Here is a 24,451-nt window from a genome sequence, read left to right on the forward strand (position 1 = left end):
ATTTTAAAGTGCGCCCAGAATTGGGAAGCAGTGGTTATAGGATTCTTTTATATTTTAAGCTGGTCTGAATGAGCTACTTTACTTAATAAAGGCCTTAATCTGTAGGAGAACTGTGTACAACTTTGTCTTGGAAAACTTGGTTGGCATCAAAAACACAGTTCTGTGAGTGAAATGCAACATGCCGTAAGAGAAAGATTTTTCTCTTAAGATCACAGTTTAGTGTAGCAGTCCCCAATATAGCTAGTGAAGACCGCAACACTGATGTTAATGATCACACATATTTGAAATCCCTATTTTTTTTCATTGAAAGCTTTTATTTTTTAAGAGATCTGTAAAGTTGCTTTTCTCAAATATTGAAAAATAACACTTATGAAATGCCAGTGATGAATCTTTTCCAGTAAGTTTATCACAACATGTTGGTCTTACAGATGACTCTTGTATTTTATTGCAGTGTTCAGGTTTAGGGATTGTGTTTTGGAACCTCTCTGCAACAGTTTTAAGGAGAGTATTGTGTCATTCATAGCTTTGGGAATTTGGGTTCTCAGGGTGCCTGGAATTTTGTGGTGTTGGAATGATAATTTTGGAAGCTAGCAATCACATTTCAAAACCAATTGCAAGTCCATCATGATTTTTTGATGAAACAGTAGCGTCTCGAAGGAAGTGGCTACAATGGACTTCAGTATGAAGGTAGTGTCTGCTCAGAGCATTCTCAGGACATCAGTGCTCTAATGTTTTATTTCCTTCCTTTGGAAACACAGTGAGGAAACTTTAGGTCAGTTCAGTGGCAAGCTGAATGGATAAAATAAAGGATCCATGAATTTCCACGGGTATTTCCGGCAATTCATTGTTGCTGCAATCAGAACATGACCTTGCTCAAGTTCAGTGAGATGTACGGCTCTGTCTGGAAAAGCACTGAGGAGGCAAATTTTTATAGTTCAAGTGAGGTAGAATGATGTAGTTCTGTAGAAACCCTAGCCGGTGTGAAATACTGTGTTACTGCGGGGAGAGAATGCACACCCTGGAAGTTTGCAGATCTATATGCTACCAAGAGCATCGTGACATTGCCATGAAAATAGAACATTACCTACAGGTATCAAGTTTGCTGATGGAATACACCAGCCTTTTAACACACTGCTTTCTTACTAATTGAATTTCTTACTACCATTACTATCCCATTTCTGTTGTTGTTTTGTTTTGTGTGTGACCTTTTCTCTGACTGCTGTTCCTCTCAACACCTTGTTTCTATAGTTTCTTATTATATCTTTCCTCACATTTAGCCTTGCAGAATAAGGGAGCAGAGGGGAGTTAGGAGCAGAGTTAGGGGCAAACCCAAAGGATCAGGAAGTATTTTACATGTCTATTTTTTGTTTGTCACTTTCTATGCTGTTGCTTTAGCTGGATGTAAGTAGGACGTAAAAATAGAAACATCTTACCAGTTTTCATTTGTTTTGCTCCCTTGTGAAATACAAGACCTCAGATGTATGGTTGAAGCTTACCCTCAGAGTAAACCAGGGATTTCTAAACCTCTTAGGACTCATGCCCTACTTAGAAGGTGTTTATCAAATTTGTTTGGTTTTTATACATACAGCTTGTAATGCAATTTATATATGCAAAGCTTTCCAAAGAGATCTACATCTCTACCAGAAAAGTTTGCAGACTATGATGTGACATGCCTTTTTGCATTTCCACAAAAGTGGAAATGAAGGTCTCTCTTAATTTGTTATCTTTTTTTGTTTTCCTTCTGTTGTGTTCATTATCATATTTACAGAACAAGCGTACTAAGGACACACATTTTTCTCAATGAAGACCAAAGAAGGTGACAGTACTAAGATGTGTTGTCTTATTTTTGACTGACAGCTTTGTTTCTTCAGATAGCCAGGGGTGTTACAACAGTGTAAGTGACGATGTAAATCTGCTGCTTGTATTCCAACTGATGTGTCATCTGGAAGAGTAGTCAGTGTAGTCAGTATCATTTCACAAGTAACCAAGCTGGTCTAACACCTTGCTGCTATTGCGTGGAGGAGCTCGCTCTTCTTACCTTTACTCAAGCTGCTCCTTCTCTATGCAGTTTCTCTCGGTTACATGTTCCTGGCCTCTCCCTTGTGTTGATGAACACCAGAGGTGGGACTTACTGTGCCGGGCCAGCGGAAAACTCTGTGCTCCTCTTTCTGGGGTTAGTTTCTGCTGGCTTGCTGAGCTGATTTGCCTCCCACAGAGGTCTGAAGAGTGTAACAGCTGGTGGAAAATGAACAGTGGCAGCCAGTGAAGGGCAAAGGTGAGGGGAACTTTCTTCTCCCACTGTGAGGAAGCATGTAATTGGTCTGAGTGGAATGAACTAAGTACTTTTGGGTATTTGGAGCTTATAGCTGCTTACATTTATAAGAATACTTCCATATATTATGCATGTAGTTATTTTAGAAATTAGGCATCTCGCATACTAATGTTGGGTTAGTTGCACTCTGTTGCTTTGTTTAAAAGTTATAAGAAGAAATGTTAGCCTGAATTATTAGTGTATATATACTGGTATATGTCTGTATAATAGCTAGTCTAGGTTCCTTTAACCTAACGTCAAGGGTTAAAGGTTAGTATTAACTTTTCTATAGGGAAATAAGTTCATTAGCATAAACTCAGGATCATTGATACCACTTTTGTTTGAGTTTGATTTGCGTGGTAGTAAAGAAGGGGGCAGAAGGTCCTTAACCATGCCAAATGTGGGCCATTCCCCCTCCCTGCAAATCTGTCTTGTAAATAATCAGATTTTAGAATTTGATGGTTAAATTCTCTGCAGTTTTCTCTGCACTGAACATGATTTAATTGGTGCTTTGATAAGGAGCAACTGAAGACAATAACTTTGTAAAAAGCAAAGTGGCAGGATGTTGTGATAAATTGGAGGGAGTGAGGATGTCTGTCTAATAGTGCTACGTTCGTTGGTAGCAAGACCCTTAATCATTGGAGAGCATTTCATCTCTGCTCCAGGCTCTGGAGGAAGAGTGGTGAATCTGGGCATTTCTCTGGTGTCAGCAAATGTGTGGCAGAATGCATAGCAGCAGTTATTAGTAAGCTGCTCTGATCAGAGATGTTATCTGTTGCTCTGTTGCTTCAGGAGATGTTGCATGAGTTTTTCTGCAAGTTCCCACCCCACTGGTGATCTGTGTGTGATTGGTATTATTCAACTCAAAATGCGTACGCATAAACAGAAATCCTTTACTATAATCTCATATTCTCTTCAAGAGAAGGGAATGCATGAAAGGTGGTGGGTTTTTTTTAATGTAGTTTTAAAGTAATTTTAAATTTCCTTTTTACAGATTTTGGTACAGCTTTATAGTGTGTGTGCTGTTTTTTTCTGACAGGATCGTGGTTCATTCAGATCACAAAATAGACCGGCCTCTGGAGATAGAGCCATAAATCTTAAGGCCAGAATTAAATATTTCATCAAATCATTCTGTCTTTATAATTATCTTGGTCGCTGCCTTGTGGAATTAACACGTAAGAAATCTGTAAAATCTGTAATACTGTAGTAGGAAGAAAACTGCTTGCCTTCAGCACTCTCTACTGAGTTTGTCACCCGTATTAGTATTCTATAGAGATGTCATATTAACAATGATTAATCAACAACTTGAGTTTTGATACAGCCGCTCTACAGCTGATGTTTCTGATGTGTAACATGTAAAGGGCAATAAAGCAAAGGAAGGACTTTGAAACGTGTGGTTGTATTGTCTGGAAGAGAGGAGAGAGTCAGGATCTAACCCTAGCAGATCCTTAGGAGTTGTTTCTTTGATAACAAAAGTAGATCCTGAATGTTTAAGCTTCACTGAAAGAAAGGAGGAAATAAGAAAGGACTTACGTGTTGCAGTATTTGGCAAATGTTGCCCTTCCACTGTTAAGTTCCCCGTTTAAGGGTTTAATCTGAAATTGTGCCTTGTTGTTCTGTTTTGGTTACTTCCTTGGCTATATGAATTAGAGCTTTCCCTTTATTAGCATAAAGGAGTGGTCTTTTCAGCCTCGAGCTTGTTAGGTGCTGGACCCCTGGTGCAGACAGCTCCTTGGACAACTGACACCTATTATGTAGTTATGCATGGTCCCAAGGTGAAGGGTGTTGCCAGGTTTCACAGAAGACTTAAACTGTGCTTCTTTTCACACAAAGTGGGTGGGAAATCCCTTTTGGCTCTAGGCAAATCCTGAATGCTGCTCGCCTGAGCCCAGTAACTTGTTTTTTCTCTATAAAACCTTTGCAAAGGCAACCAAGATATGAGAACATGAACAGCTTCCAGACTGTCCCCTATTTTTTCTGCAGTTAATTATGTGAACACATTGTTGCTTATCTTTCAAGTGTGCCTTATTTCAAATTCAGGTTTGCCTGGGCTCAGCTTCCAGCCACATGTCTGTTTTTCTTTCTACCATTTAATTACAGTCTCTTTACCTTAATGGGGAGAAAAAGCTGTGCATTAATCAAGGCTCTAATGGGATTGCTTTAGAGCAGGTTTAAGGAGAGGCAGAAGTAGGGGACCTACTGCTTTTAGAACAGCTGATAGAATTAAAAAAAAAAAAAAAAAGTTGCTAAAAGATGTTTTCTGTCTTAAAACCTGTGGTGACAGGTGTAGGCTACTGCCTTTCAAGAATTTACTTGAGGTTTCCCAGGTGGAGATAGTGGGGGTGGGGGAGGTGGGGGAAGAGGACGAGAAGAGGCTGGTTTTTGTGACTGGCTGGCTTTGGAAAATGGTAGAGAACTGCAAGATCTCGTCTTCTGGGGAACAGAGGCTCACCTGTGTACTTTCATCTGAGCTTTGGGTCATCCTATAGATGAAAAATGTCCCTCTTCTGTCCTGACAATTAATTGGTGATTAATACACAGAGAAGGGAGTGAAGGTGTGAACCAAAATCTCTAGATGGTGAGGTTTAGGAGTAAGGAAGTGTTCCTGATGTATAAGAAGTTGGGCAGAGTCAGGATCTCTTCAGTCTCTTATTTCTTCTCTTTTGTCAACCATTTTCTTTACCTTCTTGGGAGAACAAAAGTTGGATTCCACTGTCGTCATCTCTCAAATCTGCACTGTCCTCCAATGTAGCTGTTTTGTAGAGCATGGACAAGAGCTGCTGTCCCCATGACATGGTTTTGTTTTGCCTTCCATCTAAGTAGTCTCTAGTCTTTTTTTCGTTGTTGTTAATAGTGACAGGAAAACTGGTTTGTCCTTTGAGAAACAGATCATGGCAAGAAGTAAGACTGAAAAGAATTTCTAGCTATCACAGCATGCGCTTTTCCGGTCCTCCAAGTCACTCTTTGATCTTCTTTGTAACCTAAACAAAACATAAATGGAAAGAAGCTAAATTTTGACCATTCTCCCTCAATGTGGTTACTAGAACTGTTCCCAGTTAAACACTCAGAGATGATGGTAATCCTGTTTCCCACACTTTATGCTTCCCAGTCTTGGGTATGACCCTCATTTCTTGGTTTTACATTGCATTTGACTGAATGGATGAAGTTTAATTCAAACATAAGCGTATCAATAATCTAGATGATACATTGTGGCTGTCCTGGCCTGATTATTTACTGTTCTGATGGTCTTAACATTTCACAAAATTTGGGAGCTTGAATATTTAAAAAAAAAAAAAAAAAGCCATAGAAATAATGTAATTTGAAACAATTGCTGCAGTTTTCTGTTGTTCTTCTGTTATGCTCTCATAAAATAAATTTCTGTAGTAGTGGTACTTTGGAAGTAAATTTGCATATGAATAAATAGTCTGGGAAGCCTATAATATTTTTCTTCAAAGTGAGTTTTGGCTGCCAAGCAGGAAAATTGCCTAGATACTGCATAGCAAAAGGGTGCCATGCCTTCTCTGTACTTAAGAGGCAGAGGAGTGAATGACCATGTATAATTAAAGGTGTTAATAAGTAGAATTAAGTTTCTTTGAGCAGTTGACTCTCTATTTTCTGCTTCTGGTTTTACATGTGTATCGTCTGCATCAGTCTGCAGCCTTTCTGCCAGTAGTGCCTGTTGGTCTGCACATGTCCTCTAGCTGCCCTTCTACTGTCCCCAGAGATCTGACTGGACGAGATCCTGGGCAACCTGCTGTAGTTGACGTTGCTTGCAGCAGGGGTGTTGGACCAGATGATGTCCAGAGGTCCCTTCCAACCTCAGCCATCCTGTGATGCTGTGAATTCTTGCTACTTAGTAGTCAGTGATGGAATCATAAGTGACATCTGTATATCCATATAATGTTTTTCTTTCCTTTAATGTAAATCTTGTATAAATCTAAGATTAGTTTTAGCATTCATTTTAATTTAAGTAACTTCTGGTCAGAGTTGCTTGAATGAGTACTCGGAGACTTCTGCCAATATTCTTCTTCAGGTACAGCCAATGCTTTTAATGACTGTTACATGCATCATGAACAAAGCAAATGTCTTTAAGTGTATGATCAAACTTGTCCCCATTTGGAAAACTCATGTTTCATGCTGTTTCTGCCAGATGAATATGAAATCAGCTCTGGATCCAGGATTTCCAGATCTTCCCCTGGAAGAAAGTTCCATTTCAAAATGGCCTCCTTAATAAATGTTCTGTGGGATGCTATAAGATTTTCTCCTCTTCCGCTGTTTTTACAGAAACTTTACTCTGAAATTTTTGTCTGGGTACTATATTGAGCAGTTGACCCCTTTGGGATCCTTCTTGCTGCATCCCACTCCTGGACAAAAATTCTTCATTTTGTTTTTTAGATTTAGACATAATGATAATCCAACATGTTTTAGGAAGTCTGAGGAAAAATCCTCTCAAAGTAATGCAGCATGCAGCCCTTCAGGTACTCTGAGCCTTCAGTTTTACCTTTAGAGAGCAAAAGAGTTTTAGGGATTGAGTAGGAGGAGTTTCCTTTCTCACTCTCAAGCTAGTTTCCCTCTGGGAAGATTTGAAGCACCAGAAAAGAGATTACAAGGCAAGTCTCGACTTGCTGGAATGCTGCACATCAATTTATGGTCCCATTGGGATACCATGGAAATCTCATACTTGTCCTCTGTACACCTTGACCTTTTCCTCCCCTGCTTTTTAAAATTTTTTTTAATTTTTAGTCCTGAGTTAAGACTTGAGTTTTTTATTTCTTTCTCTCTCTGGAATCCAGTACAGGACAGGTGAAGCAGCAGGATCTTATGTTCTTACAACTCCATACTTCATCTAATTGATCTCACCTCATGCAGTATCTGCATTTGGAACTAATGATAACTGTCATCTTTTGACTTCAATGCATTCGGACAATTGTGCTTTTTAAGAATCTGAAATATGTTACCTGAAATACTGAAGATTTTGGTGGAGAGTGGGTGAAGAGATACAACATGCTTCTAGATTTGCTATCTGCTTGCTTACAAGGAAAGATTAAAGTTTGTTTGGCCAGTCACCTCAGATTCTGTAGCTAGTGTGCTCTATATTTCCTATTCCTAAATACTTCCTATTCAAATCAGATCCTCAGGGCTTGAGACTGAGATTGAGCCTCTTTGCCTAAATCTTTGTGGTAGGAGATTTTATCTTAATTCTGCACAGTTTTCTTGCAGCTTGTAATTCAGAAGAGTGTGAAACCAAATACTGAAAATACTTCTTTTGATCTATGCCATTTGGCATTTAAGGAGGAAAAGACTGGTTTTCCCCATACTCTTTTTTGCTTTAGATGTTGAGCTGTCGAGGCTCCATAATGTGTAACTATCGTTGTTGGCACAGGATCATGGGTATTCTTGCCAGAAGTATGACATGGATGTTTCATTGCAGGGGAACATCTTGTGCAGGATGCTCCTGCATACCAGGAGCAGGGTTGTTGATAGTTGTTGCCACAGAGGTGATAGCAACTATGTTATCTGAGAGGAGTGTTTGTATTGTACCTTTCAAGTATTTCCTTGTCATGTTAAAAATACAACCAAAATAAATAATTATCAGGCCCTTTCAAAATATATTACATTTTCTGCATTAATATTAGGAATGCTTGAGAAACTGCATAGATAGTAGTCATGGCCTAGATAACCTTCAGTGTTTGTTTTGGTTTTTATCCAAGACTGTTGAACCACCACAGGAAAAGTAATACTTTAACAAAGCAGCTATTTGGTACCCCACATTAAAACAGGTAGCAGGTTCATTAGTTCTGTTGAGAACACTTAATCATTCACTGTGGATTTATCTTGGTGTACTCTGGAATTGAATGAACTTTTTAAGGCACCTCTTGAAGAGGGATTCTGCAGGCAAGAAAGAGCTCCTAATGTGTATACAGTTAGGGCTTTTTGGGTTTTTTTTGTTGTTTGGTTGGGGTTTTTTTTAGCTGTGTGCAGTAACTTACTTTCTAAAAGGAATTTAGAGCTAGATATTCCTCTCACCTAGCCTGCCAACAACCCCTGGGTTCTTCGACAAATGCTTGGAGGTTGTGGTAGCATTCATCACAAAACCGATTATTTTGTATTTTAGCATGTGATTCAGTGGATGATTCAAGATGGACCATGGTTTTAAGCTAATAGTAATAAGTATGCATCATCATTCTTGACACAGCATAAGGATAAATGAAGATTAATCCTCTGTTTTAATTCTCTGTTTTTCTGTGAGTAACTGCTTTGGATCCTGATAGCATGGTAACAATTTTGCTTCAAAAAGCAGATGTTAAAAATCAAGTAGCAAAGCAGCTGTCATGATATTTTTAGACACAATCTTACAAAGACAAGTCATCATGTGCGGTTTTTCCCCCACCCCATATTTATGCCAGCCTTTATTCTCATTTTGAAGATGGTTAGGGTTGATTCATATGGCAAAGAGGGATACCCATGTCTGCACAATGTTCTTCTCAAGACATTTTGTGTGTGTCTAAGCTTTCTCTAAGCTGACAGAAAACAGCTTGCATGTGTAGAAGTGCTCTGTTTTCTGCTTTTGCTTTCAGCGTTAACAGAAATAGATATCTCGCCTAAAGCATCCTTCAGTTTGTCTTGCAGTTCCAAGGTGCTCAGACTTGTCTTTGGTTATAGGTGGAGGACATCCTATTAGGCAGGTGGATTATTTCAGAGATACTGTGATGTTGCAGAAGCAGATGGGCAAGCTAGGCTGTCCTCTTCCTCCTCCAGTTAGGAAACGGTTCTGCAATGCAGTTGTGATATAAGTCATCAAATGTCCCCTAACTCTACTAAGTAATCGTTGTCGATGAACTCTTCAGCAGAGGAATGGATGAGTAAGAGGGAGGCTTTCCTTTGATCAGGAATTTTATATTGATCCATAACTATTTCAATTTTCTAAAAGTGGGAAACTGGTCTTCATGGTATTGAAACTGTTTACTAAGTTTTTTTTTTTTTCTTCTGAAACATCTTTTTAGACTGGCTGAAAGAATGCTAGACTTCAAGGTATCTAAAAGCTTTACGCAGTTTAATTCTGTCTTTTATAAAGTGTCTCATAGAAGAATATCATCTAGATCGCTCATACTGTGCTGGAAGAAAAAGAAAAGCAATTTCCTCTCAAACATTACTTACGTTATTTCAGGATGTCTTAAGGGGTAGCTAAAACTGATTAAAAACTCTGCTCGAGCTATGGTTTCGTAAATGGTTTCTTTCAGAAATGTCCACATAATTGGAATTTTGTTATAAGCACCGTTGAGGCTCGATCTTACTGGCACAGAATGGTTGACAGGCCTCAAGCCATGGCTTTGTTAATAAAGCACACTCTCAGCCATAATTTCATTTAAAAATTTGTTGCAAGTGTCTGGCCCTGACTGACTGACTTAGCAGATGAGCGACTTGGTAAATAAGAAAATCGTGCTTTGCAGTAACTTTCATCGTTTGCATTCTGTGACCTGTTGTCCTCCAGTGTTAGTCAGCTGAGTGAGTGCAGCACTTTTGTGATGAAAGCCAGTCAGACAGTAACTGTTTCTCTGATGGTGCTGTGTCTCATGATATATAGCAATGGTACAGGGCAAGGGTGAGTTGTGCTGTATATGGGTGACCTAGAAGAACAGCTTTTGCTTTGAAGTTTAATCAGATCTGCTGGTGAGTTGCACCTGTTTTCTCCTCTCCCACCTTTCCTCTGAAGGAAAGTGTGTGTAATACATGTTGCTGCACTGTGACTGTCCCTAGCTAGTGTATGGATCATTAGCTTCTCTAACTTGCATCAATGGTGGGAACAAAATACCTGGGTGCTATAGACTACTTTGTTTCTCATCTTAAGGTGTCTGGACAGTTTCAGACTACGCACCAGCATAAACTTAAGCCTTTGTTCTTGCTTGTGTCCTGTCTTTAGAGACTATACTGTATTTTTTCAAGTCATTGTCAGAGAGAAGAAACTTATCTTAGGCTGGAGGGCGGAGGATGAGAGAGGGAAGGGAGAGGGGCTAAATTAAAATTTCCAGAGGCGGTTTCTTGTTTCTCTCCTCTTTCTTTCTCCAGTGTGAGAAATTCTGCTGTGTACAAAAGATGAATAATCTTAAAAACTTTCTGCAGAGTGCTAGATCTGTGTCTATGCCTGTCTTGTTCTACTGTGGCTTCACAAATGGGTGAGAATTGGAGCTTCTAAAGCTGGTCTTCCTCTTTCAGTGGTGCAGCTGTTGAGCAACTAGACTATGGAGGGGAGTATGGCTACACTCTGCTCTTGCATGTGCCGGTGCTGTTCTTTGGTTACAGGTGAAATGATTATTTTCCCCTTTATTAATAGGGATGGTTTCAGCACTTTCTTTTAAGAATCCTCATGCCTCAGGGAATGTATTTTCACATGTAACAGCAAAGGTTTATTTTCTTTTTCCTTGGTGTCTAACCTGTTTTTCAAGATATCAGCTAATCTATTGTAACCACCCAAACTTATTGTTTCACATGCTTCCATTACAATTTTGCAGTTTGAATAAAGAAAACATCTCTGGCAGCTGGTACACAATCCAGCTGTGTTTTTTACCTGTGTCTCCATAAAGATAGATCTATTGTATTTAACTTAATTAAAGAAATGCTTGTTACAGGAGTGTGGGCCAGAAGAATTTTTGAGACCTACTTAAAGGAATGCATAAGAGAGGGAAGGCATGTGTGATACTTTCTTCTTTGGCATGTTTGAAGTTCTGCTATTTGAAGTGTTGAAGAATGTCAATGATAGACCTCCCTCTTTTCCTTTCAAACAACCTTGATGATATTTCAGCTCCTGAACCAAAGCACTGGTTTTAGAGAGTCATTTGGATTCCTTGCTCTGATGTTTGTGTTTCCTCAACCTTCTTTGGAAATGAAGTTTGCTCAGTGAAGCATTAGACTGAATGAAAGGAAAGAGGAATGTTGCTTGTTGAACGAAATACTTGGGTTTTGATGAGTACAAATCAGGGAGGATGTATCTACTTGCACATCCCTTAAAACTTAGAGTAAACAGTTTGACATATTTTTCCCTTTGTTAAGAATCGTGTAGCTTTAAAAATACAATTAGCAAAATTAATCTTCATTGTTCTTCTCCCAAGTAGTATATTACTATGATGACCTCAAGTATTATTTTCAAGGCCCGCTTTTTTTTTCTAATCACCTTTTTAAAGAAGCTCATAAACAAAAATTATGTACTTGGAACACTCTCTGGAGTATTCTGAATATTATTAGTAAAATGCCTGTACTGAAAAGACCCCTCAGTGACCTATATGTTGCAAGGCAAATAATTGAACATGTTCTGAAACAGTTTTCTAAGTTTGGAACAGGCCTCTGATCTCCGAGACCCTTTCACACAGCACATATTAAACTCCTTACATGAAAGACTAACCTGCCTTGGATTGGTGTACAAAACCAGCTGTCTTGTGTGCATGCAGTTTACAGTCTTTTATTTCCAGAGAGATGGAACAGTTGCAGAAGGTGCAGTCCTACAGAGTGTTATGCTAAAGCTGTCTTTGAACACGGTAATGGTGGTCATAATATCTGACTTTACTATTTGTTTGTAATAATACTGTGGCTATGCTAATGAAATATGGAATTTGGAATAAGGCTGTAACAAAGGGGATTTAGTCTGAAATACCAGGTTTAGATTTGGTCAGTTTAATGTCTTGTTAGTTTGCAGCTTGAAACTGAAGCTACGCAAGCTGTTGATTTTTATCAGTTATGCTAAGATTTCCGTTTGAAGGAAAAGAAAGAACATGCAGAAAATAAACTGTAACAAAATAGATGCTGAGTATCTTTAAAAATAAAAAAAAAAATCTCATTTTAGCATATTGCTTCTCTTGGAAAATTTGCTTTATTGCAGCAAGCAACAGTTGTCTATACCATTTGTGCTTTTTAGTATATGTATCAGTGCTTGCAGAAAATCTGTTGATATTGATGGAAAATTACTCCATTTGATGGAAAAGTCTCATGAAGTGAAGCATTATGCCCTGACAGAGGATGACTGTGTTGGGTAAAGGGGACATATGCAAGTTTCTGATACCTAGGTGGGTTGTGTCAGAGTGCTGAAAGAGCTGGCCAATGTCATTGCAAGGACACTGCCATTTTTTTTTAAAGGTCCTGATGATCGAGGGTGATTCCTGGTGACTGGAAAAAGACACGTATGGTCATTTGCAAGAAGGTCAAGAAGGAGGATCCAGGGACTGCAGGTCAATCAGCCTAACCTCAGGCCCTGGGAAGATCAGGAATCATGTCCTGGAAACTGGTTGGAAGGATAAGGAGGTGATTGGGATTAGCTGACATGGGTTTATCAGGGACTAACCAACCAGATAGCTTTTGATGATAAGTGACTGACTGTATGGATAAAGTGGGGACAGTGGATATTGTTGGCTTCAACTTTGTCTGGACTTTGGACACAGTTCCCCATAGTATATCTTGTAGCACAGTTGAAAAGACAGGAGGACTAGGAGGTAGGTGGAAAACTGGCTGGGCTCAGAGGCTTGATCACAGGTTAAAAAAAAAAAAAAAGCGATTGGTGACCTATTAGAAGTGGGCCCTCTCAGGGGTTGATACTGCAGTCAGTACTGTTTAGTATTTTTCTTGGTGATGTAGACATTGAGAATGTACCCTCAGTGGTTTTGTGGGTGATAGGAAACTGAGGGGGAGTATATGACTGCTGTTTAGAGGGATCTGAACAGGCTGGAGAAATGGACTAATGGCAAAACTCATGAAGTTCAGCAAGGGCAAATGCCATGGTCCTGTACTTGAGAAAGAATAACTGTAATAGTATAGCCTAGGCATCAACTGGCTAAAAAGCAGCTTTGCAGAAAAGGATCTGAAGGTCCTGGTGAACAACAAAGGGAGTGTGAGTTGGCAGCAAACCCTTGTGGCAATGAAGACCGACTGCACACTGCGCTGTATTAGCAAGAATGTAGTCAGCAGTTTGAGAGAAATTATTATTCCCTACTGTTTATCACTTGTGCGACCACATCTGGAATATTGTATCTAGGTTTGGGTTCCCCAGCACGAGAAAGACATTGGTATAGTAGAGTTAGCCCTGTGGAGGGCCACCAAGATGATAAGGGGGTGAAAGTATGTGACCTAAGGGAACCAACTGAATGAGCTGCATTTGTTAAATCTTAGAAAGGGAGAACTAAGAGGGGATCCTACTGCTGCCATCTCCCATCCCTCCTTGAGTATGGAGGTAGCTTCTTCTCAGAAATGCACAGTGAAAGTATCAGAAGCAATGGACAAAAATTGCAACAAGGGAAATGTTGAATGGATAGCAAGGAAAAATTTCCACAGTGAAAACAGTCAAATGTTGGGAAAGGTTGTCCAGAAGGGTTTTGTAATCTATGGAAATGTTTAAAACTCAACTGCGTATGATCCTGAGTTGCCTGCCCTAATGTTGAAGTATGTTTCTTATTTCTTTTTCTTCACTTAGTACATTGAAATATCTTTTGTTTTTCATTTTTGCTGAACAGACTTCAATGAAAGAGTAACAAAATCAGTGTAAATTGCTTCAAAAATTCCTGGAATTATACCGATAACATTGTGAATGTATGGGAACAAACTGGGTCCTTCCTACTTTTATTTCCTCAGAGGATTTAAAATTTCAGGTAAAATATATTAGAAGAAACATCAAATGATAGGAGTTTTGAGAATCTATGAAATTAAAAATGGCAATTGTGCAAATTACAGATAAGTGGTGTGGTCCAGGACGATGAGCTTGGTGCAATAAAAGGGGATGTTTTCTAGTTGACTCTCTTGCTTTTCTCCAGATGGCAAAGTGTAGTAGTTTGCTTTTGGCCAACCTCAACCCAGTCTTCAGGCGGGCTCTGAGCCTGCCAGAGTCCTGGCCTATGGCTAGTGGTGGGAGGCGGTCTGAGATCTCTGGCTTGGGCCCTTTCCGGGGGGAGTGCAGTTGACCATGACTGTCAGAGCTGGTGGCTGCTGCTGCTACAAGGTGGTAGAGCAATGGAGGCTGTGGACAAGGGATTTCAAAGCCTGGTGTTGGTCCCTCCACGTGCTTATGCTGAGAGCATCTACTGCCCCTTTCCCTGCTTTCTGCTGTAATCTGGATACAATGTAGGGGTAAAACTCATGCTGTAGTGAAGCATTTTTTTTTTTTTTCTCCATGTTCTCTAAACACAGGGAAGAGTGTGAGCCATATTAAGTCATAAATGTGCTCAGTCCTGATAGACAAAGTGCTAAAGTCCTCTTTAACTCACTTGTTTCCTGCTGCAGCTAACAATGGGTTTCTTGTGCGTTACCAAAATAATTCTTTACAACAGAACCTTCTCATTCTACTTCTGTTCAGAAATGTTAAATTTCCAGTGTGCAAGGACATTAGCTAACCTTCAATGCAGTATACTGTAAGCTGTGTCTAAAATACTGTAGTGTACAAACTTCGAGCCTTTATATTTGTCAGATCTTAAATTTAACTTCTCTTATTATTTTTTGTGTTTAAGTGTATACCAAATGTTTGAGATGAAAACATTTCAGTCAAACTTTATAAACTGATCAACACCTTTGAGATGTGCAAATTGTATGATGGACTTACTGATGCATGTCAAACTGTGCTGTTTGCCATATGAGCATTGAATAGGTAAATAAAAGCATTTTTTTTGGTTGGCAGTTAATGGGTAATAAGTTTTTATTGTTATACTGTAGTTTTATTATTGAGTGGTAGTAATTTTTTTTTTAACTGAGAATTTTATGCCTTTAATATGTATTTGAAAGATGCCAAGTGTCTTTGTTTCTTCAAATGTCTCTAAAGTAATGGTGCACAAGGGAGATACTTTGTTTTCCCCTTCCTTATCTTTCAAGGAACCGACAGTTTTAGCTAGCATGTATCAAAGCTGTATCTGGAGTGCTTTGTTGTTGGGAGGATAAACTGAGCAGAAAGTGCACAGTTTAGGCAAAACAAAATGCATGTGAAGAGGCATAAAGGTGTTCTTCAAAGAAGAAAGTGCATGTAGAAAGTGACGCTTCAGGTTATTTGGTGTTGTTTGGTCTAGAGATAAGAGGACTATAGCTGAAGTATCAGGAGAACCTTTGGTGGGCAAAGGAATGGAACTGTTACTGCAAATTTGAGACTGATGAATTCGACAACTATGGTCTGAAAGCCAGAAAATTAAGCAGGCTGGTAACCAGGCTGCATCTGTGGCATGGCTTGTCTTCATCTGGATGCTGAGATCTTTCCCTTCTGCAGTAGTGTTTAAACAGTAAAACATGAATGAATGGTAGTTGAGAATAAATAAATGTCCAGATTATTATGGATATCTTTCCCAAAACACCAAATAAAAAACACAAATGGAAAAATAAGCAATCCCTTGGTGCTTTTGCTATTTGTCTGGTCTCTTAAACTCTCTCTTGAAGAAATTGTGGTTTAAGAAGCAACAGTTAGCTGGAGGTTTTAAGGAAAAAAAAAAAAATTCTAGGTTTTTGTCTTTCTACTTGATAGGACATACTATAGGACAGCACTGATCCTTATAGCTTACTGTATAATGGCATTGTACATGGATCCTGTACTAGTCCAACTGACTCGAGACTGAAATTTGCTGTACTTAAAAGGTGAGATAATGCTGATGTTTTTACACTTTCTGAGGGAAAGTTTTTCCTCTACAGTAACACTGAGTTCTGCATGTCCTGGTCTTTCTGTCCCTTCCCATAACCTCTGTGGACAGTGCTAAAGGTTATAGGGTGGTGAACACTTTTCTGATTGTTAGCTTTTTGCCTTTCCCGTTTTTAAAATCTATTTTATTTATTGTTAGTTCAAATTCGGGTTATTCAGACATTATTTACAAGACATGATCTGGTCTTTTCAAGTCCCAGATAGTGAGGTGATTATTTTTACAGCTCGCTCCTCACTAGAGGAACTGCTCAAGACGTTTCAGTAAAGTAAGTTTAGTGGTCCTGCATAAGGACAAGGTAGAGGATGATCAGTTTCTTGACTTCCAGCAAACATGCTAGCTGCAGTTTTGCTGGGCAGCCTGGTATTACCTTCTCCCTTCATGTCTGAGAAGTGGTGGTAAACCTCCTAAGAAACAGGGAGAATGATGAGAAACTTTCATACTGAAGACTTGGGATGCCTGGAGCCTTAACAAGGTCTGAGTGATATACATTCTTACAGCCGAGATATGGATGGTGATCAAAGACATCATGAGGGACATGTAACTTAAATTAATCCAATATCAATATTCATATTTGAAACTACAATAGGCATTTTGTGAAAGACACTATTTTTTTTGGTAAAGTGAGTATCAGAAGTGTATCTTGTCATGTTCAGAAAGCTACATAAGGCTTTTAAATCAAGTGTTGCTTTTTAAGGAGGAAGGGGAGAATACTGACTTCAGGTTAATGTTCTAATTCATTATGGTTTAAAACACAGGAGACTTGATTCTATAATGAATCAGGCAGGTAAAAGATAAATTGAAAAGTAAAATTACCACATGGCTTGTGTTAAATCTGAATACTTGACACTGTGTTTGTTTTGGTTAGTTTGTATTTAAAATTTAGGCAATGGCTGCCTCCACTGAAATGTTAGTGAAATAAAGTTATTTCTAATATTTCATGTGTTTGGTTGTATTTACAGATGACATGGCAGAACTTCTTCTTGGGGAGTCCAAATTAGAGCAATTTTTGAAGGAAAATGCTCTTAAACAGACTAGTAGTCCACGGGGCCCCCGGCCAAAACTGACTGAGGTCAGGAAACATCTCACGGCAGCACTTGATAGGGGAAACCTAAAGGTATGTAAGTAAGTCTGAGCAAGAATTAGAAAAGCTGAAATTGACTGGAATACTCTGCTGATCATGGAGAAAAATGGAAGGTGGAAACGTGCTTGTGTGGTGTTTTATCATCATTGCTGTTCCCAGAACATCATCAGCACTATGCTATTTTATGGCTCTTTGTTTCTTCATGGATTTTTATTCAGATAAATTTCTTAAATCTTCTTTCATTAGAAGACTAAGAAAATTGTCATTGACTTCTTGGGATGCTTAAGTGAAGTACTTGCAACCTGTTTTGTGGAAGTTTTTCTTGAAGTATATAACTATTGTTCTCTCTAGTGCATTAAATAGAAGTGTTAAAAATGCAAAATACTTCACAAATTTCTGTAATGGTCTCTTAAGTATTCAGGAAAGGTTCCTTAAGTTGTGTGTGCAGGTGTGGAAAGTGAGGTTAATACTTGAAAGCATTTTCTGTAAGAATGTCTTTTGACATTCTTAACCATTCTGACCGTTCTTTTACTTAACTATTGTTGTAGCTACTACTTCAGCTTATCTTTTCTCTACTCAATGTCCATCTTTTGAGAAATCAAAAGGACCTTGTTTTACAGTCATCTGTAACATTTTGTTTCCTGTGATTTATGAGATTATTAGTTTCTCTTCCTTTTCTTTCTTTATTCTTCCATGAATAATTTTTTCAAGACATTTCTTCTGCCCTGATACTTAGAAATTGTGCAAATTAAAATATATAGGCTGTGGAACAAGTACCATTAAGTTTTTGATGCTATGTTATTTTCAACTGTGCTTGTAGTGTTAGAAAAAGAATCATTGGAGGCGTTGTAGTAATGATAGGTTGCCTTTAAGCAGTTTTGTCACCTGGAAAAGCTGGATTCTGACTGAGAGGTATTTCTGGTGCATGTCTAAATATGTGAATATATAAAATGACTGGTAATGCTTTTCAGTAGCTTGATGGAGTGAGATTTTGTGGATTCACCCCCTACTGCAAGCTTCCCAAATATTACATGAAGACAGAATTTTGTTGGTTTGTTGCTCTGTTACAAGAAATATCCTGAGGGTTTCTATGGTGAATATATACAGAAAACAGACCAAATAATTATCAGAAAGAATTAGGTGTGCTTTCTCAGGGGAAAAAAAACCCCTTTCTTATTCCTATCCCTTCTAGCCAGAATTCCTACAAGAAGCTAACCTAATTATGGCCAAGTTAAACTATGTGGAAGGTGATTACAAAGAAGCTCTGAACACATATGCCAGAGTTGGAGTTGATGACTTGCAGCTAGCTGCAGTGCCACCATATAGGCTACGGATGATTGCTGAAGCGTATTCTACTAAAGGTAAGATTGTTCTTTTCACTATAATAATGTGGAAATAGTTTTTAGAAAGTTAATTCATGTCTTGTCTGAAGTTTTCTTTCTGTGGCTAGATACTAAAAGTATTATCACTATTGCTGAAAGTTAAGTGTTACAAAAGTAGTGCAGTTTTGCAGGTGCTGTGGACAGAATTGGAGAATCTTGATTCACCATGATGCCTTTTACTGAATGTTAAAATGCTCAACCTAAGCTAAATTGCTACTTAACTGAGAAAAATAGTAGCAACATGATAATATACTTAAAGCAGTGCATTACTTGCACAGTTTTATTTTTGAGTTTTTCTTACATGAATATCTTTTTATAAAAAATTCAGAAAGTGAAGTTCATTTAAATTTTTTTTTTTTTTTTTTTTAACTGGTCTAGTATAGTGAAAATTGCAATGCTGGCCTTGTGTCTTAAGGTGGCAGTGCCACTTCAGTTTAGAAAACTCATTAATAGACTGCAAGCTGGGTCAGTGTGTTGAGGAAAGTGGCAGTTTGTATGCCATAGGTTTATGAGAATTTACTGTGTTTTAAATGTTTGCTTTGGTCTGCTGTGTTTAAGCTTGGGTTTGGTTGCTTATGTACTTTTTGTTATGGCAAAAGAAGTGTCAAAGTCAGCAAACACAATTTATGAGAGACTTCAATAGCATTCACTGACAACTGGTCAAGGATTGTTTCTAACATTAGTCTTGGAAGACAGTGACTGTTTTCCACCAACATAGTCCTCTAGTAAATGTTAGACAAGCATGAATCATTCTCTGTAGAGATGTCAAGGAAATAAGAGAACTAACTGGTAGGAGAGACAAAAGGATGCTTCCTAAATCTGGGCAATATTTAGATTAAAGTGGGAAGGGAGTACATTGGGAGTTCTTATGTATGATGTAAACTTGCCCAGTTCTCTCACACAGCATCTGCGTGGGCTTTTTGGCAATGTCTGGTATGGGTAGACTTCCACTCAGCTTTGTGGTTTTGGGTTGTGTTTTTTGTTTTTTAAATGTGTGAGGATGTCTGTTGAACTTGTCATGTTCTTTCCATGAAAATGCAATCTTGGACTTGATCAACTTTAAGTACCTAAATTTACTTATATCTCCAAGGAATCCCAGTAATTTAATTGAATCTTTTCCCAGAGCTCAACTCTTCTGGCTCTGTTTTATTTGACCTCATAAGGATATATAACAGTTGAAACATAAAGGCATCAATTTTGCAGAAAGGATTAGTATGATTAATTTTACTTAATGTAAAAATAATTTATTAGAAAATAGTGAAATATGTATCTTTTCTACCCTGGAATGTTTTGTAGGTTCAGCTTATTAAAAAAAGAGAGAGAAGAAAACCAGCATGTCTTCTGCCTAGACGTGATGGAGGGTGTTTTGCTTCTGATTTCAAGTTTTATACTTAAACATTGAAATCTGTCATGTCAAGCCTGATCTAATCTTGATCAGACTTCATTAGTTTGGTCACTTCTACTGGGTGACTGGCTACCAGGTTACCTGAGCAAACTATTGGTGTTTTGTTGTTCTGTTCATGTTCAGAATAATCTTTTTTTGCTACTATGTTTCCAGTTTGAATGGAGGATTAATAAAATTTAATATCTCTTCTTCCCATGGTAGCAGGTTGCAAGAATATAGTGTTCTGTGTGCTCTAGAATGAGATAGAAGTCACAGAGCAGTCTTAAATTTAGTATTCAATGTCTAGATAAGTTTAGAGTAATTGACAGCTAAGTAGCATATGTTTCTACCCAATAGTGTACAGTTAATTCTTACTCTTTTACCCCTTACCCCTGGAATTTCTTCTTTCTCCTTGTAAGAGTGGACTATAAAACTTTTCAGTCTGAATTCCGAGGCTGTTCTGGGGCGATTGAGGCTTGTAGGTATTACCCGACTAAATACAAATTATTCTTACAGGGATTTTGTGCTTCATTGGGATTTGTATTTCTGCTTTCAAGTTCAATGATAACCTGATTATATAAAGATAAAACTCTTCTGAGTATCTAGATTTTATTTCTTTGGCAGTCATGAACATAGCACCATGTTATTAAGCAATGAGGAACTGTCTGTGCTGCCTGTTTGCAAGCATCAGGCTGGCTGCACTGTTCAGTGCAGCAACACAGAGGCATTTAAATATACCTGTTCTAGTTGCCCCATTTCAATCCAGTTTGGGGCAAATCCAGTACCAGTGGACTTGCAGTCTTGTATACTATAGCATAGTGGTCTGATACTGATCTACTTGCCTCTGACAAAGGCATAGGGCAGATAACTAATGGTAATTTTTAATTGCCTTAAAATTTTTTTCCTTATTTAAGGTGGGACCACCTCCAAGTGTTTACCTTCTCACTCTGAGGTTTCATTCTGTAACCTCAGATGTGCTAGACTGAGGGGGATGCTTGAGTTGAGATATTTCTTCTTCTACAGCTCTTACAGGGCACTTAAATGAGCATGTTACGCTGTAACCCGAGAGAGTTAACAGTTCACAATAAGGCCTTAGAAATTACCTGCTTTCCATATGTCCCATCTTACTCTTGCCTGTGGAACATACAAAGTATGTCTTTCTGTTCTTCACAGCAAAGGAAGATTCAGCATGTGTGTATGGATGCAATGAAGTGCAAAAATAGGTCCAAGGTCAGATTCAAGCTAAATTTTGCTTTTAGTTTTATCTGATGGCTAGAAAGAAGGGGAGCAACAGTAGTGACAATTGTGGGGAGAGAAAATGGAATCGGAACATGGTAGGGGAAGTGAGATCTCTAAACACTTGCTCAGCTGTGGAGGGAGGGTGTGTGTATTTTTGTGTGTGCACATATATAAATATATGTCTGTATGTATTTATGTCGTTAAAAAGTAAGAGGTGACAAAAATCAGAAGAGGAAAATTCTTACTGCCTCTTTGGAATCTTCAGAATGAGTGTGTCTGAATGCATTATCTATCAAGGTTGTTTGTAAACCTCACTGCAAAATGTTCATTACTTTATAATAGTCTTCATTACAAAAGTTTTCATTACGGTAGTCCAGAACATGAAATTTGGTGTCTTCACACCCCTGCAGTCTTCAACTTGGAGTAACTCTGTCATTAGACCAAAGAACTAAAGCTATCTGCTGCCTGCAGCATGCTCACAAAGCGGGTCCTCAATTTTTTTATTATGTAAATGAATTAAATGCATTTATATCTTTAAAAGAATGCTTTTAAGTCTCTGTGCTGCTTATAGCTTTTGCTGAGGACAGCACATTTAGAAGAATATAAAGCATATTTAGAAGAATATAAGTGAGAGACATAACATAGAATGATAGTAAGTCAAGCAAAGGATTCAAAGGCTCTCAAACACAGCAAGGAAGATTAAAAGATTGTTATTCTTTTCTTGGAAATGTCTAGTTAGTGAAATGCTTCAAATCTTCCAAAGAAAGCTTCTTGATCGAATTGTGAAAATGCAACGTTGTAAAATTTCAACAAAATTCTAAGAAAAATCCTATCAAATTACCTTTGAAATCTTTTCTGTTTCCTTTACATGCGGCTCTTTGCCAGCCTGTGATCTGCAGGGGAATGACAGGGCCTCAGTGCCTGAGCAGTGCTGGTTCCTGTCTGTCACTCCTCCTAGGGAAAATGTTCAGAATTGTTAGTGTGGTGATAAAGGAACTGCTGTATTTATCAGACCAAAAAGCTCTTGGACAGTTGTTTATAATGGTGAGCAAAAAAAATGCTTTGGAAAGAAATTCAAGGAACAGGACAAAGTTGGTTTTGTTTTTCTTCTGGCTTTTGGCAACAAAAGCCACTGCTAGTACTGGTGTCTTATGCTTTTTCTTGACTAGAAGAAGGTGCAAGAGTGGTCTGATGAAAAGTTAACTGCTGCTGTGTCCATTAGAACAGCAGAGAATAGACTAGCCATGTGAATATGCATGAGGCAAAGCCTCAGAAACTGGATTAGCATAGGTCAGGACTCAGCACTGTTTAGATATCCCTCATGCAAAAGTTGCAAGGAGCTAACCACACAGTACACTGAATGTAGTGTAATTCTGATATTTTCCTGGCTTCACCATTTGCTCAAATTCACAAGTTAAAAACAGAAATGTAGTGAAGGACGATCTTCTTTCATGTGGTTGACTGCATGGACAGGCATACTTTTTTGACCTTACACTGATTTTTTGTGTGTGTGTATGTGCGCGCGCCCATAGAATACTGTTCTGGATTAGATCTGGTGTTTTCTTTACTTGAAGAAAAGAGCTGATTTTGATGCTGTGCTTCCGAGTAATGACTCTGTATGTGTATATAGAAGGTATTGTGGGGATAGAGTATTAAAAAGGTCATAGTTTTGATATTAAATACAGAATTTTCTTACATTCAAAGATGTACTTGAAAAAATTGAGTGGGGCATTTTTAAATGTCATATAAAACATAGAAATGAAAAGATGGAGCTTTTCAATGGGCTACTTGGCAGTTGCAAAAACATGAGAATGCATATTTGGAGCTGTTGCTTAGTTTTTCTCCCATCTGCTTGTAATTGCATTTGACTTGAAAGCAGAGGAGAAGCATGCAATAAAACAATTTTCTGTAGCAAAATGTCTATGGTTGGAGGTGCCAGTTTATTTCAAGAGGGTGTGATGAAGGAAAGAAAAATGGGCATAAAAGATGTCATTGAGGAGATGGGCAGGATTGCATGACTCCATTGTGACAAACTGTTAGCCTGAAAGCAGGTGTATGAATGTTGCTGGAGCTGGCTCCCTGAAGCTGTTGCTTTTCCTTCTTTTGTAGTAACTCTTAAGACAGTACATCACTGGAGCGGGTCATACCTTTAATATGAAGTTTTAAGAAGTAGTACAGAAAAAAGCAGATTCTTTTTTTTTCTTCTGCCACAGATGTAGCTTGGACATTCGTACTGCTTATTAGAGCTGTCTTAGGCAGCAAGAGCAAAGCTAAGAAATGAGGCTGGGCAGGGGGAGGAGGAGGGAAGGACAGACTTGAGATAGTGGTGGCAAGTTGTATTGGTTTTGTGTGGCAAGGTTTTGGTAGCGGGGGGGGTTACAGGGGTGGCTTCTGTAAGAAGTTGCTGGAAGCTTCCCCTGTGTTCGAGAGAGCCAATACCAGCCGGCTCTAAGACGGACCCGCCGCCAGCCAAGGCTGAGCCAATCAGTGATAGTGGTAACGCCTGTGTGATAACATTTTTAAGAAGGAAAAAGTTGGGACAGGCAGATTCGGCAGCCGGAGAGAGGAGTGAGAACATGTAAGAGAAACAACCTTGCAGACACCAAGGTCAGTGAAGAAGGAGGCGGAGGAGATGCTCCAGGCGCCGGAGCAGAGATTCCCCTGCAGCCCGTGGTGAAGACCATGGTGAGGCAGGCTGTCCCCCTGCAGCCCATGGAGGTCCACGGTGGAGCAGATATCCACCTGTAGCCCGTGGAGGACCCCACGCCGGAGCAGGTGGGTGCCCGAAGGAGGCTGTGACCCCGTGGGAAGCCCATGCTGGAGCAGGCTCCTGGCAGGACCTGCAGATCTGTGGAGAGAGGAGCCCACGGAGCAGGTTTTCTGGCAGGACTTGTGACCCCGTGGGGGACCCACGCTGGAGCAGTGTGCTCCTGAAGGACTGCACACCGTGGAAAGGACCCATGCTGGAGCAGTTCGTGAAGAACTGCAGCCCGTGGGAGGGGCCCACGTTGGAGAAGTTCGTGGAGGACTGTCTGCTGTGGGTGGGACCCCACGCTGGAGCAGGGAAGTGTGATGAGTCCTCCCCCTGAGGAGGATGAAGCGGCAGAAAACAACGTGTGATGAACTGACCGTAAACCCCATTCCCCGTCCCCCTGTGCCGCTGGGGGGGTTGGTAGAGAAGCCGGGAGTGAAGTTGTGCCCGGGAAGAAGGGAGGGGTGGAGGGAAGGTGTTCTGAGATTTGGTTTTCTTTCTCATTACCCTACTCTGGTTGATTTGTAATAAAGTGAGTTAATTTTCCCCAAGTTGAGTCTGTTTTGCCCGTGACGGTAATTGGTGAGTGATCTCTCTCCTGTCCTTATCTCGACCCACAAGCCCTTTGTTATATTTTCTCTCCCCTGTCCAGTTGA

The 24,451-nt window shown here is 39.2% G+C and overlaps 1 protein-coding gene across 6 annotated transcripts in view; it reads left to right on the forward strand.

Annotated features, from left to right (window-relative positions):
- The window catches only part of TTC7B (tetratricopeptide repeat domain 7B), a 143,620-nt gene that overhangs the window by 4,546 nt on the left and 114,623 nt on the right, over positions 1-24,451 (forward strand). For all 6 annotated transcript variants that reach the window (XM_030006513.2, XM_030006453.2, XM_030006519.2 and 3 more), the window contains exons 2-3: positions 16,917-17,071; positions 18,231-18,399. In XM_030006513.2, coding sequence (XP_029862373.1) covers positions 16,917-17,071; positions 18,231-18,399 — 324 coding nt within the window. The remainder of the gene's footprint in view (positions 1-16,916; positions 17,072-18,230; positions 18,400-24,451) is intronic.

This window comes from Aquila chrysaetos, chromosome 2, assembly GCF_900496995.4.
Source record: "Aquila chrysaetos chrysaetos chromosome 2, bAquChr1.4, whole genome shotgun sequence".
Classification (NCBI taxonomy): domain Eukaryota; kingdom Metazoa; phylum Chordata; class Aves; order Accipitriformes; family Accipitridae; genus Aquila; species Aquila chrysaetos.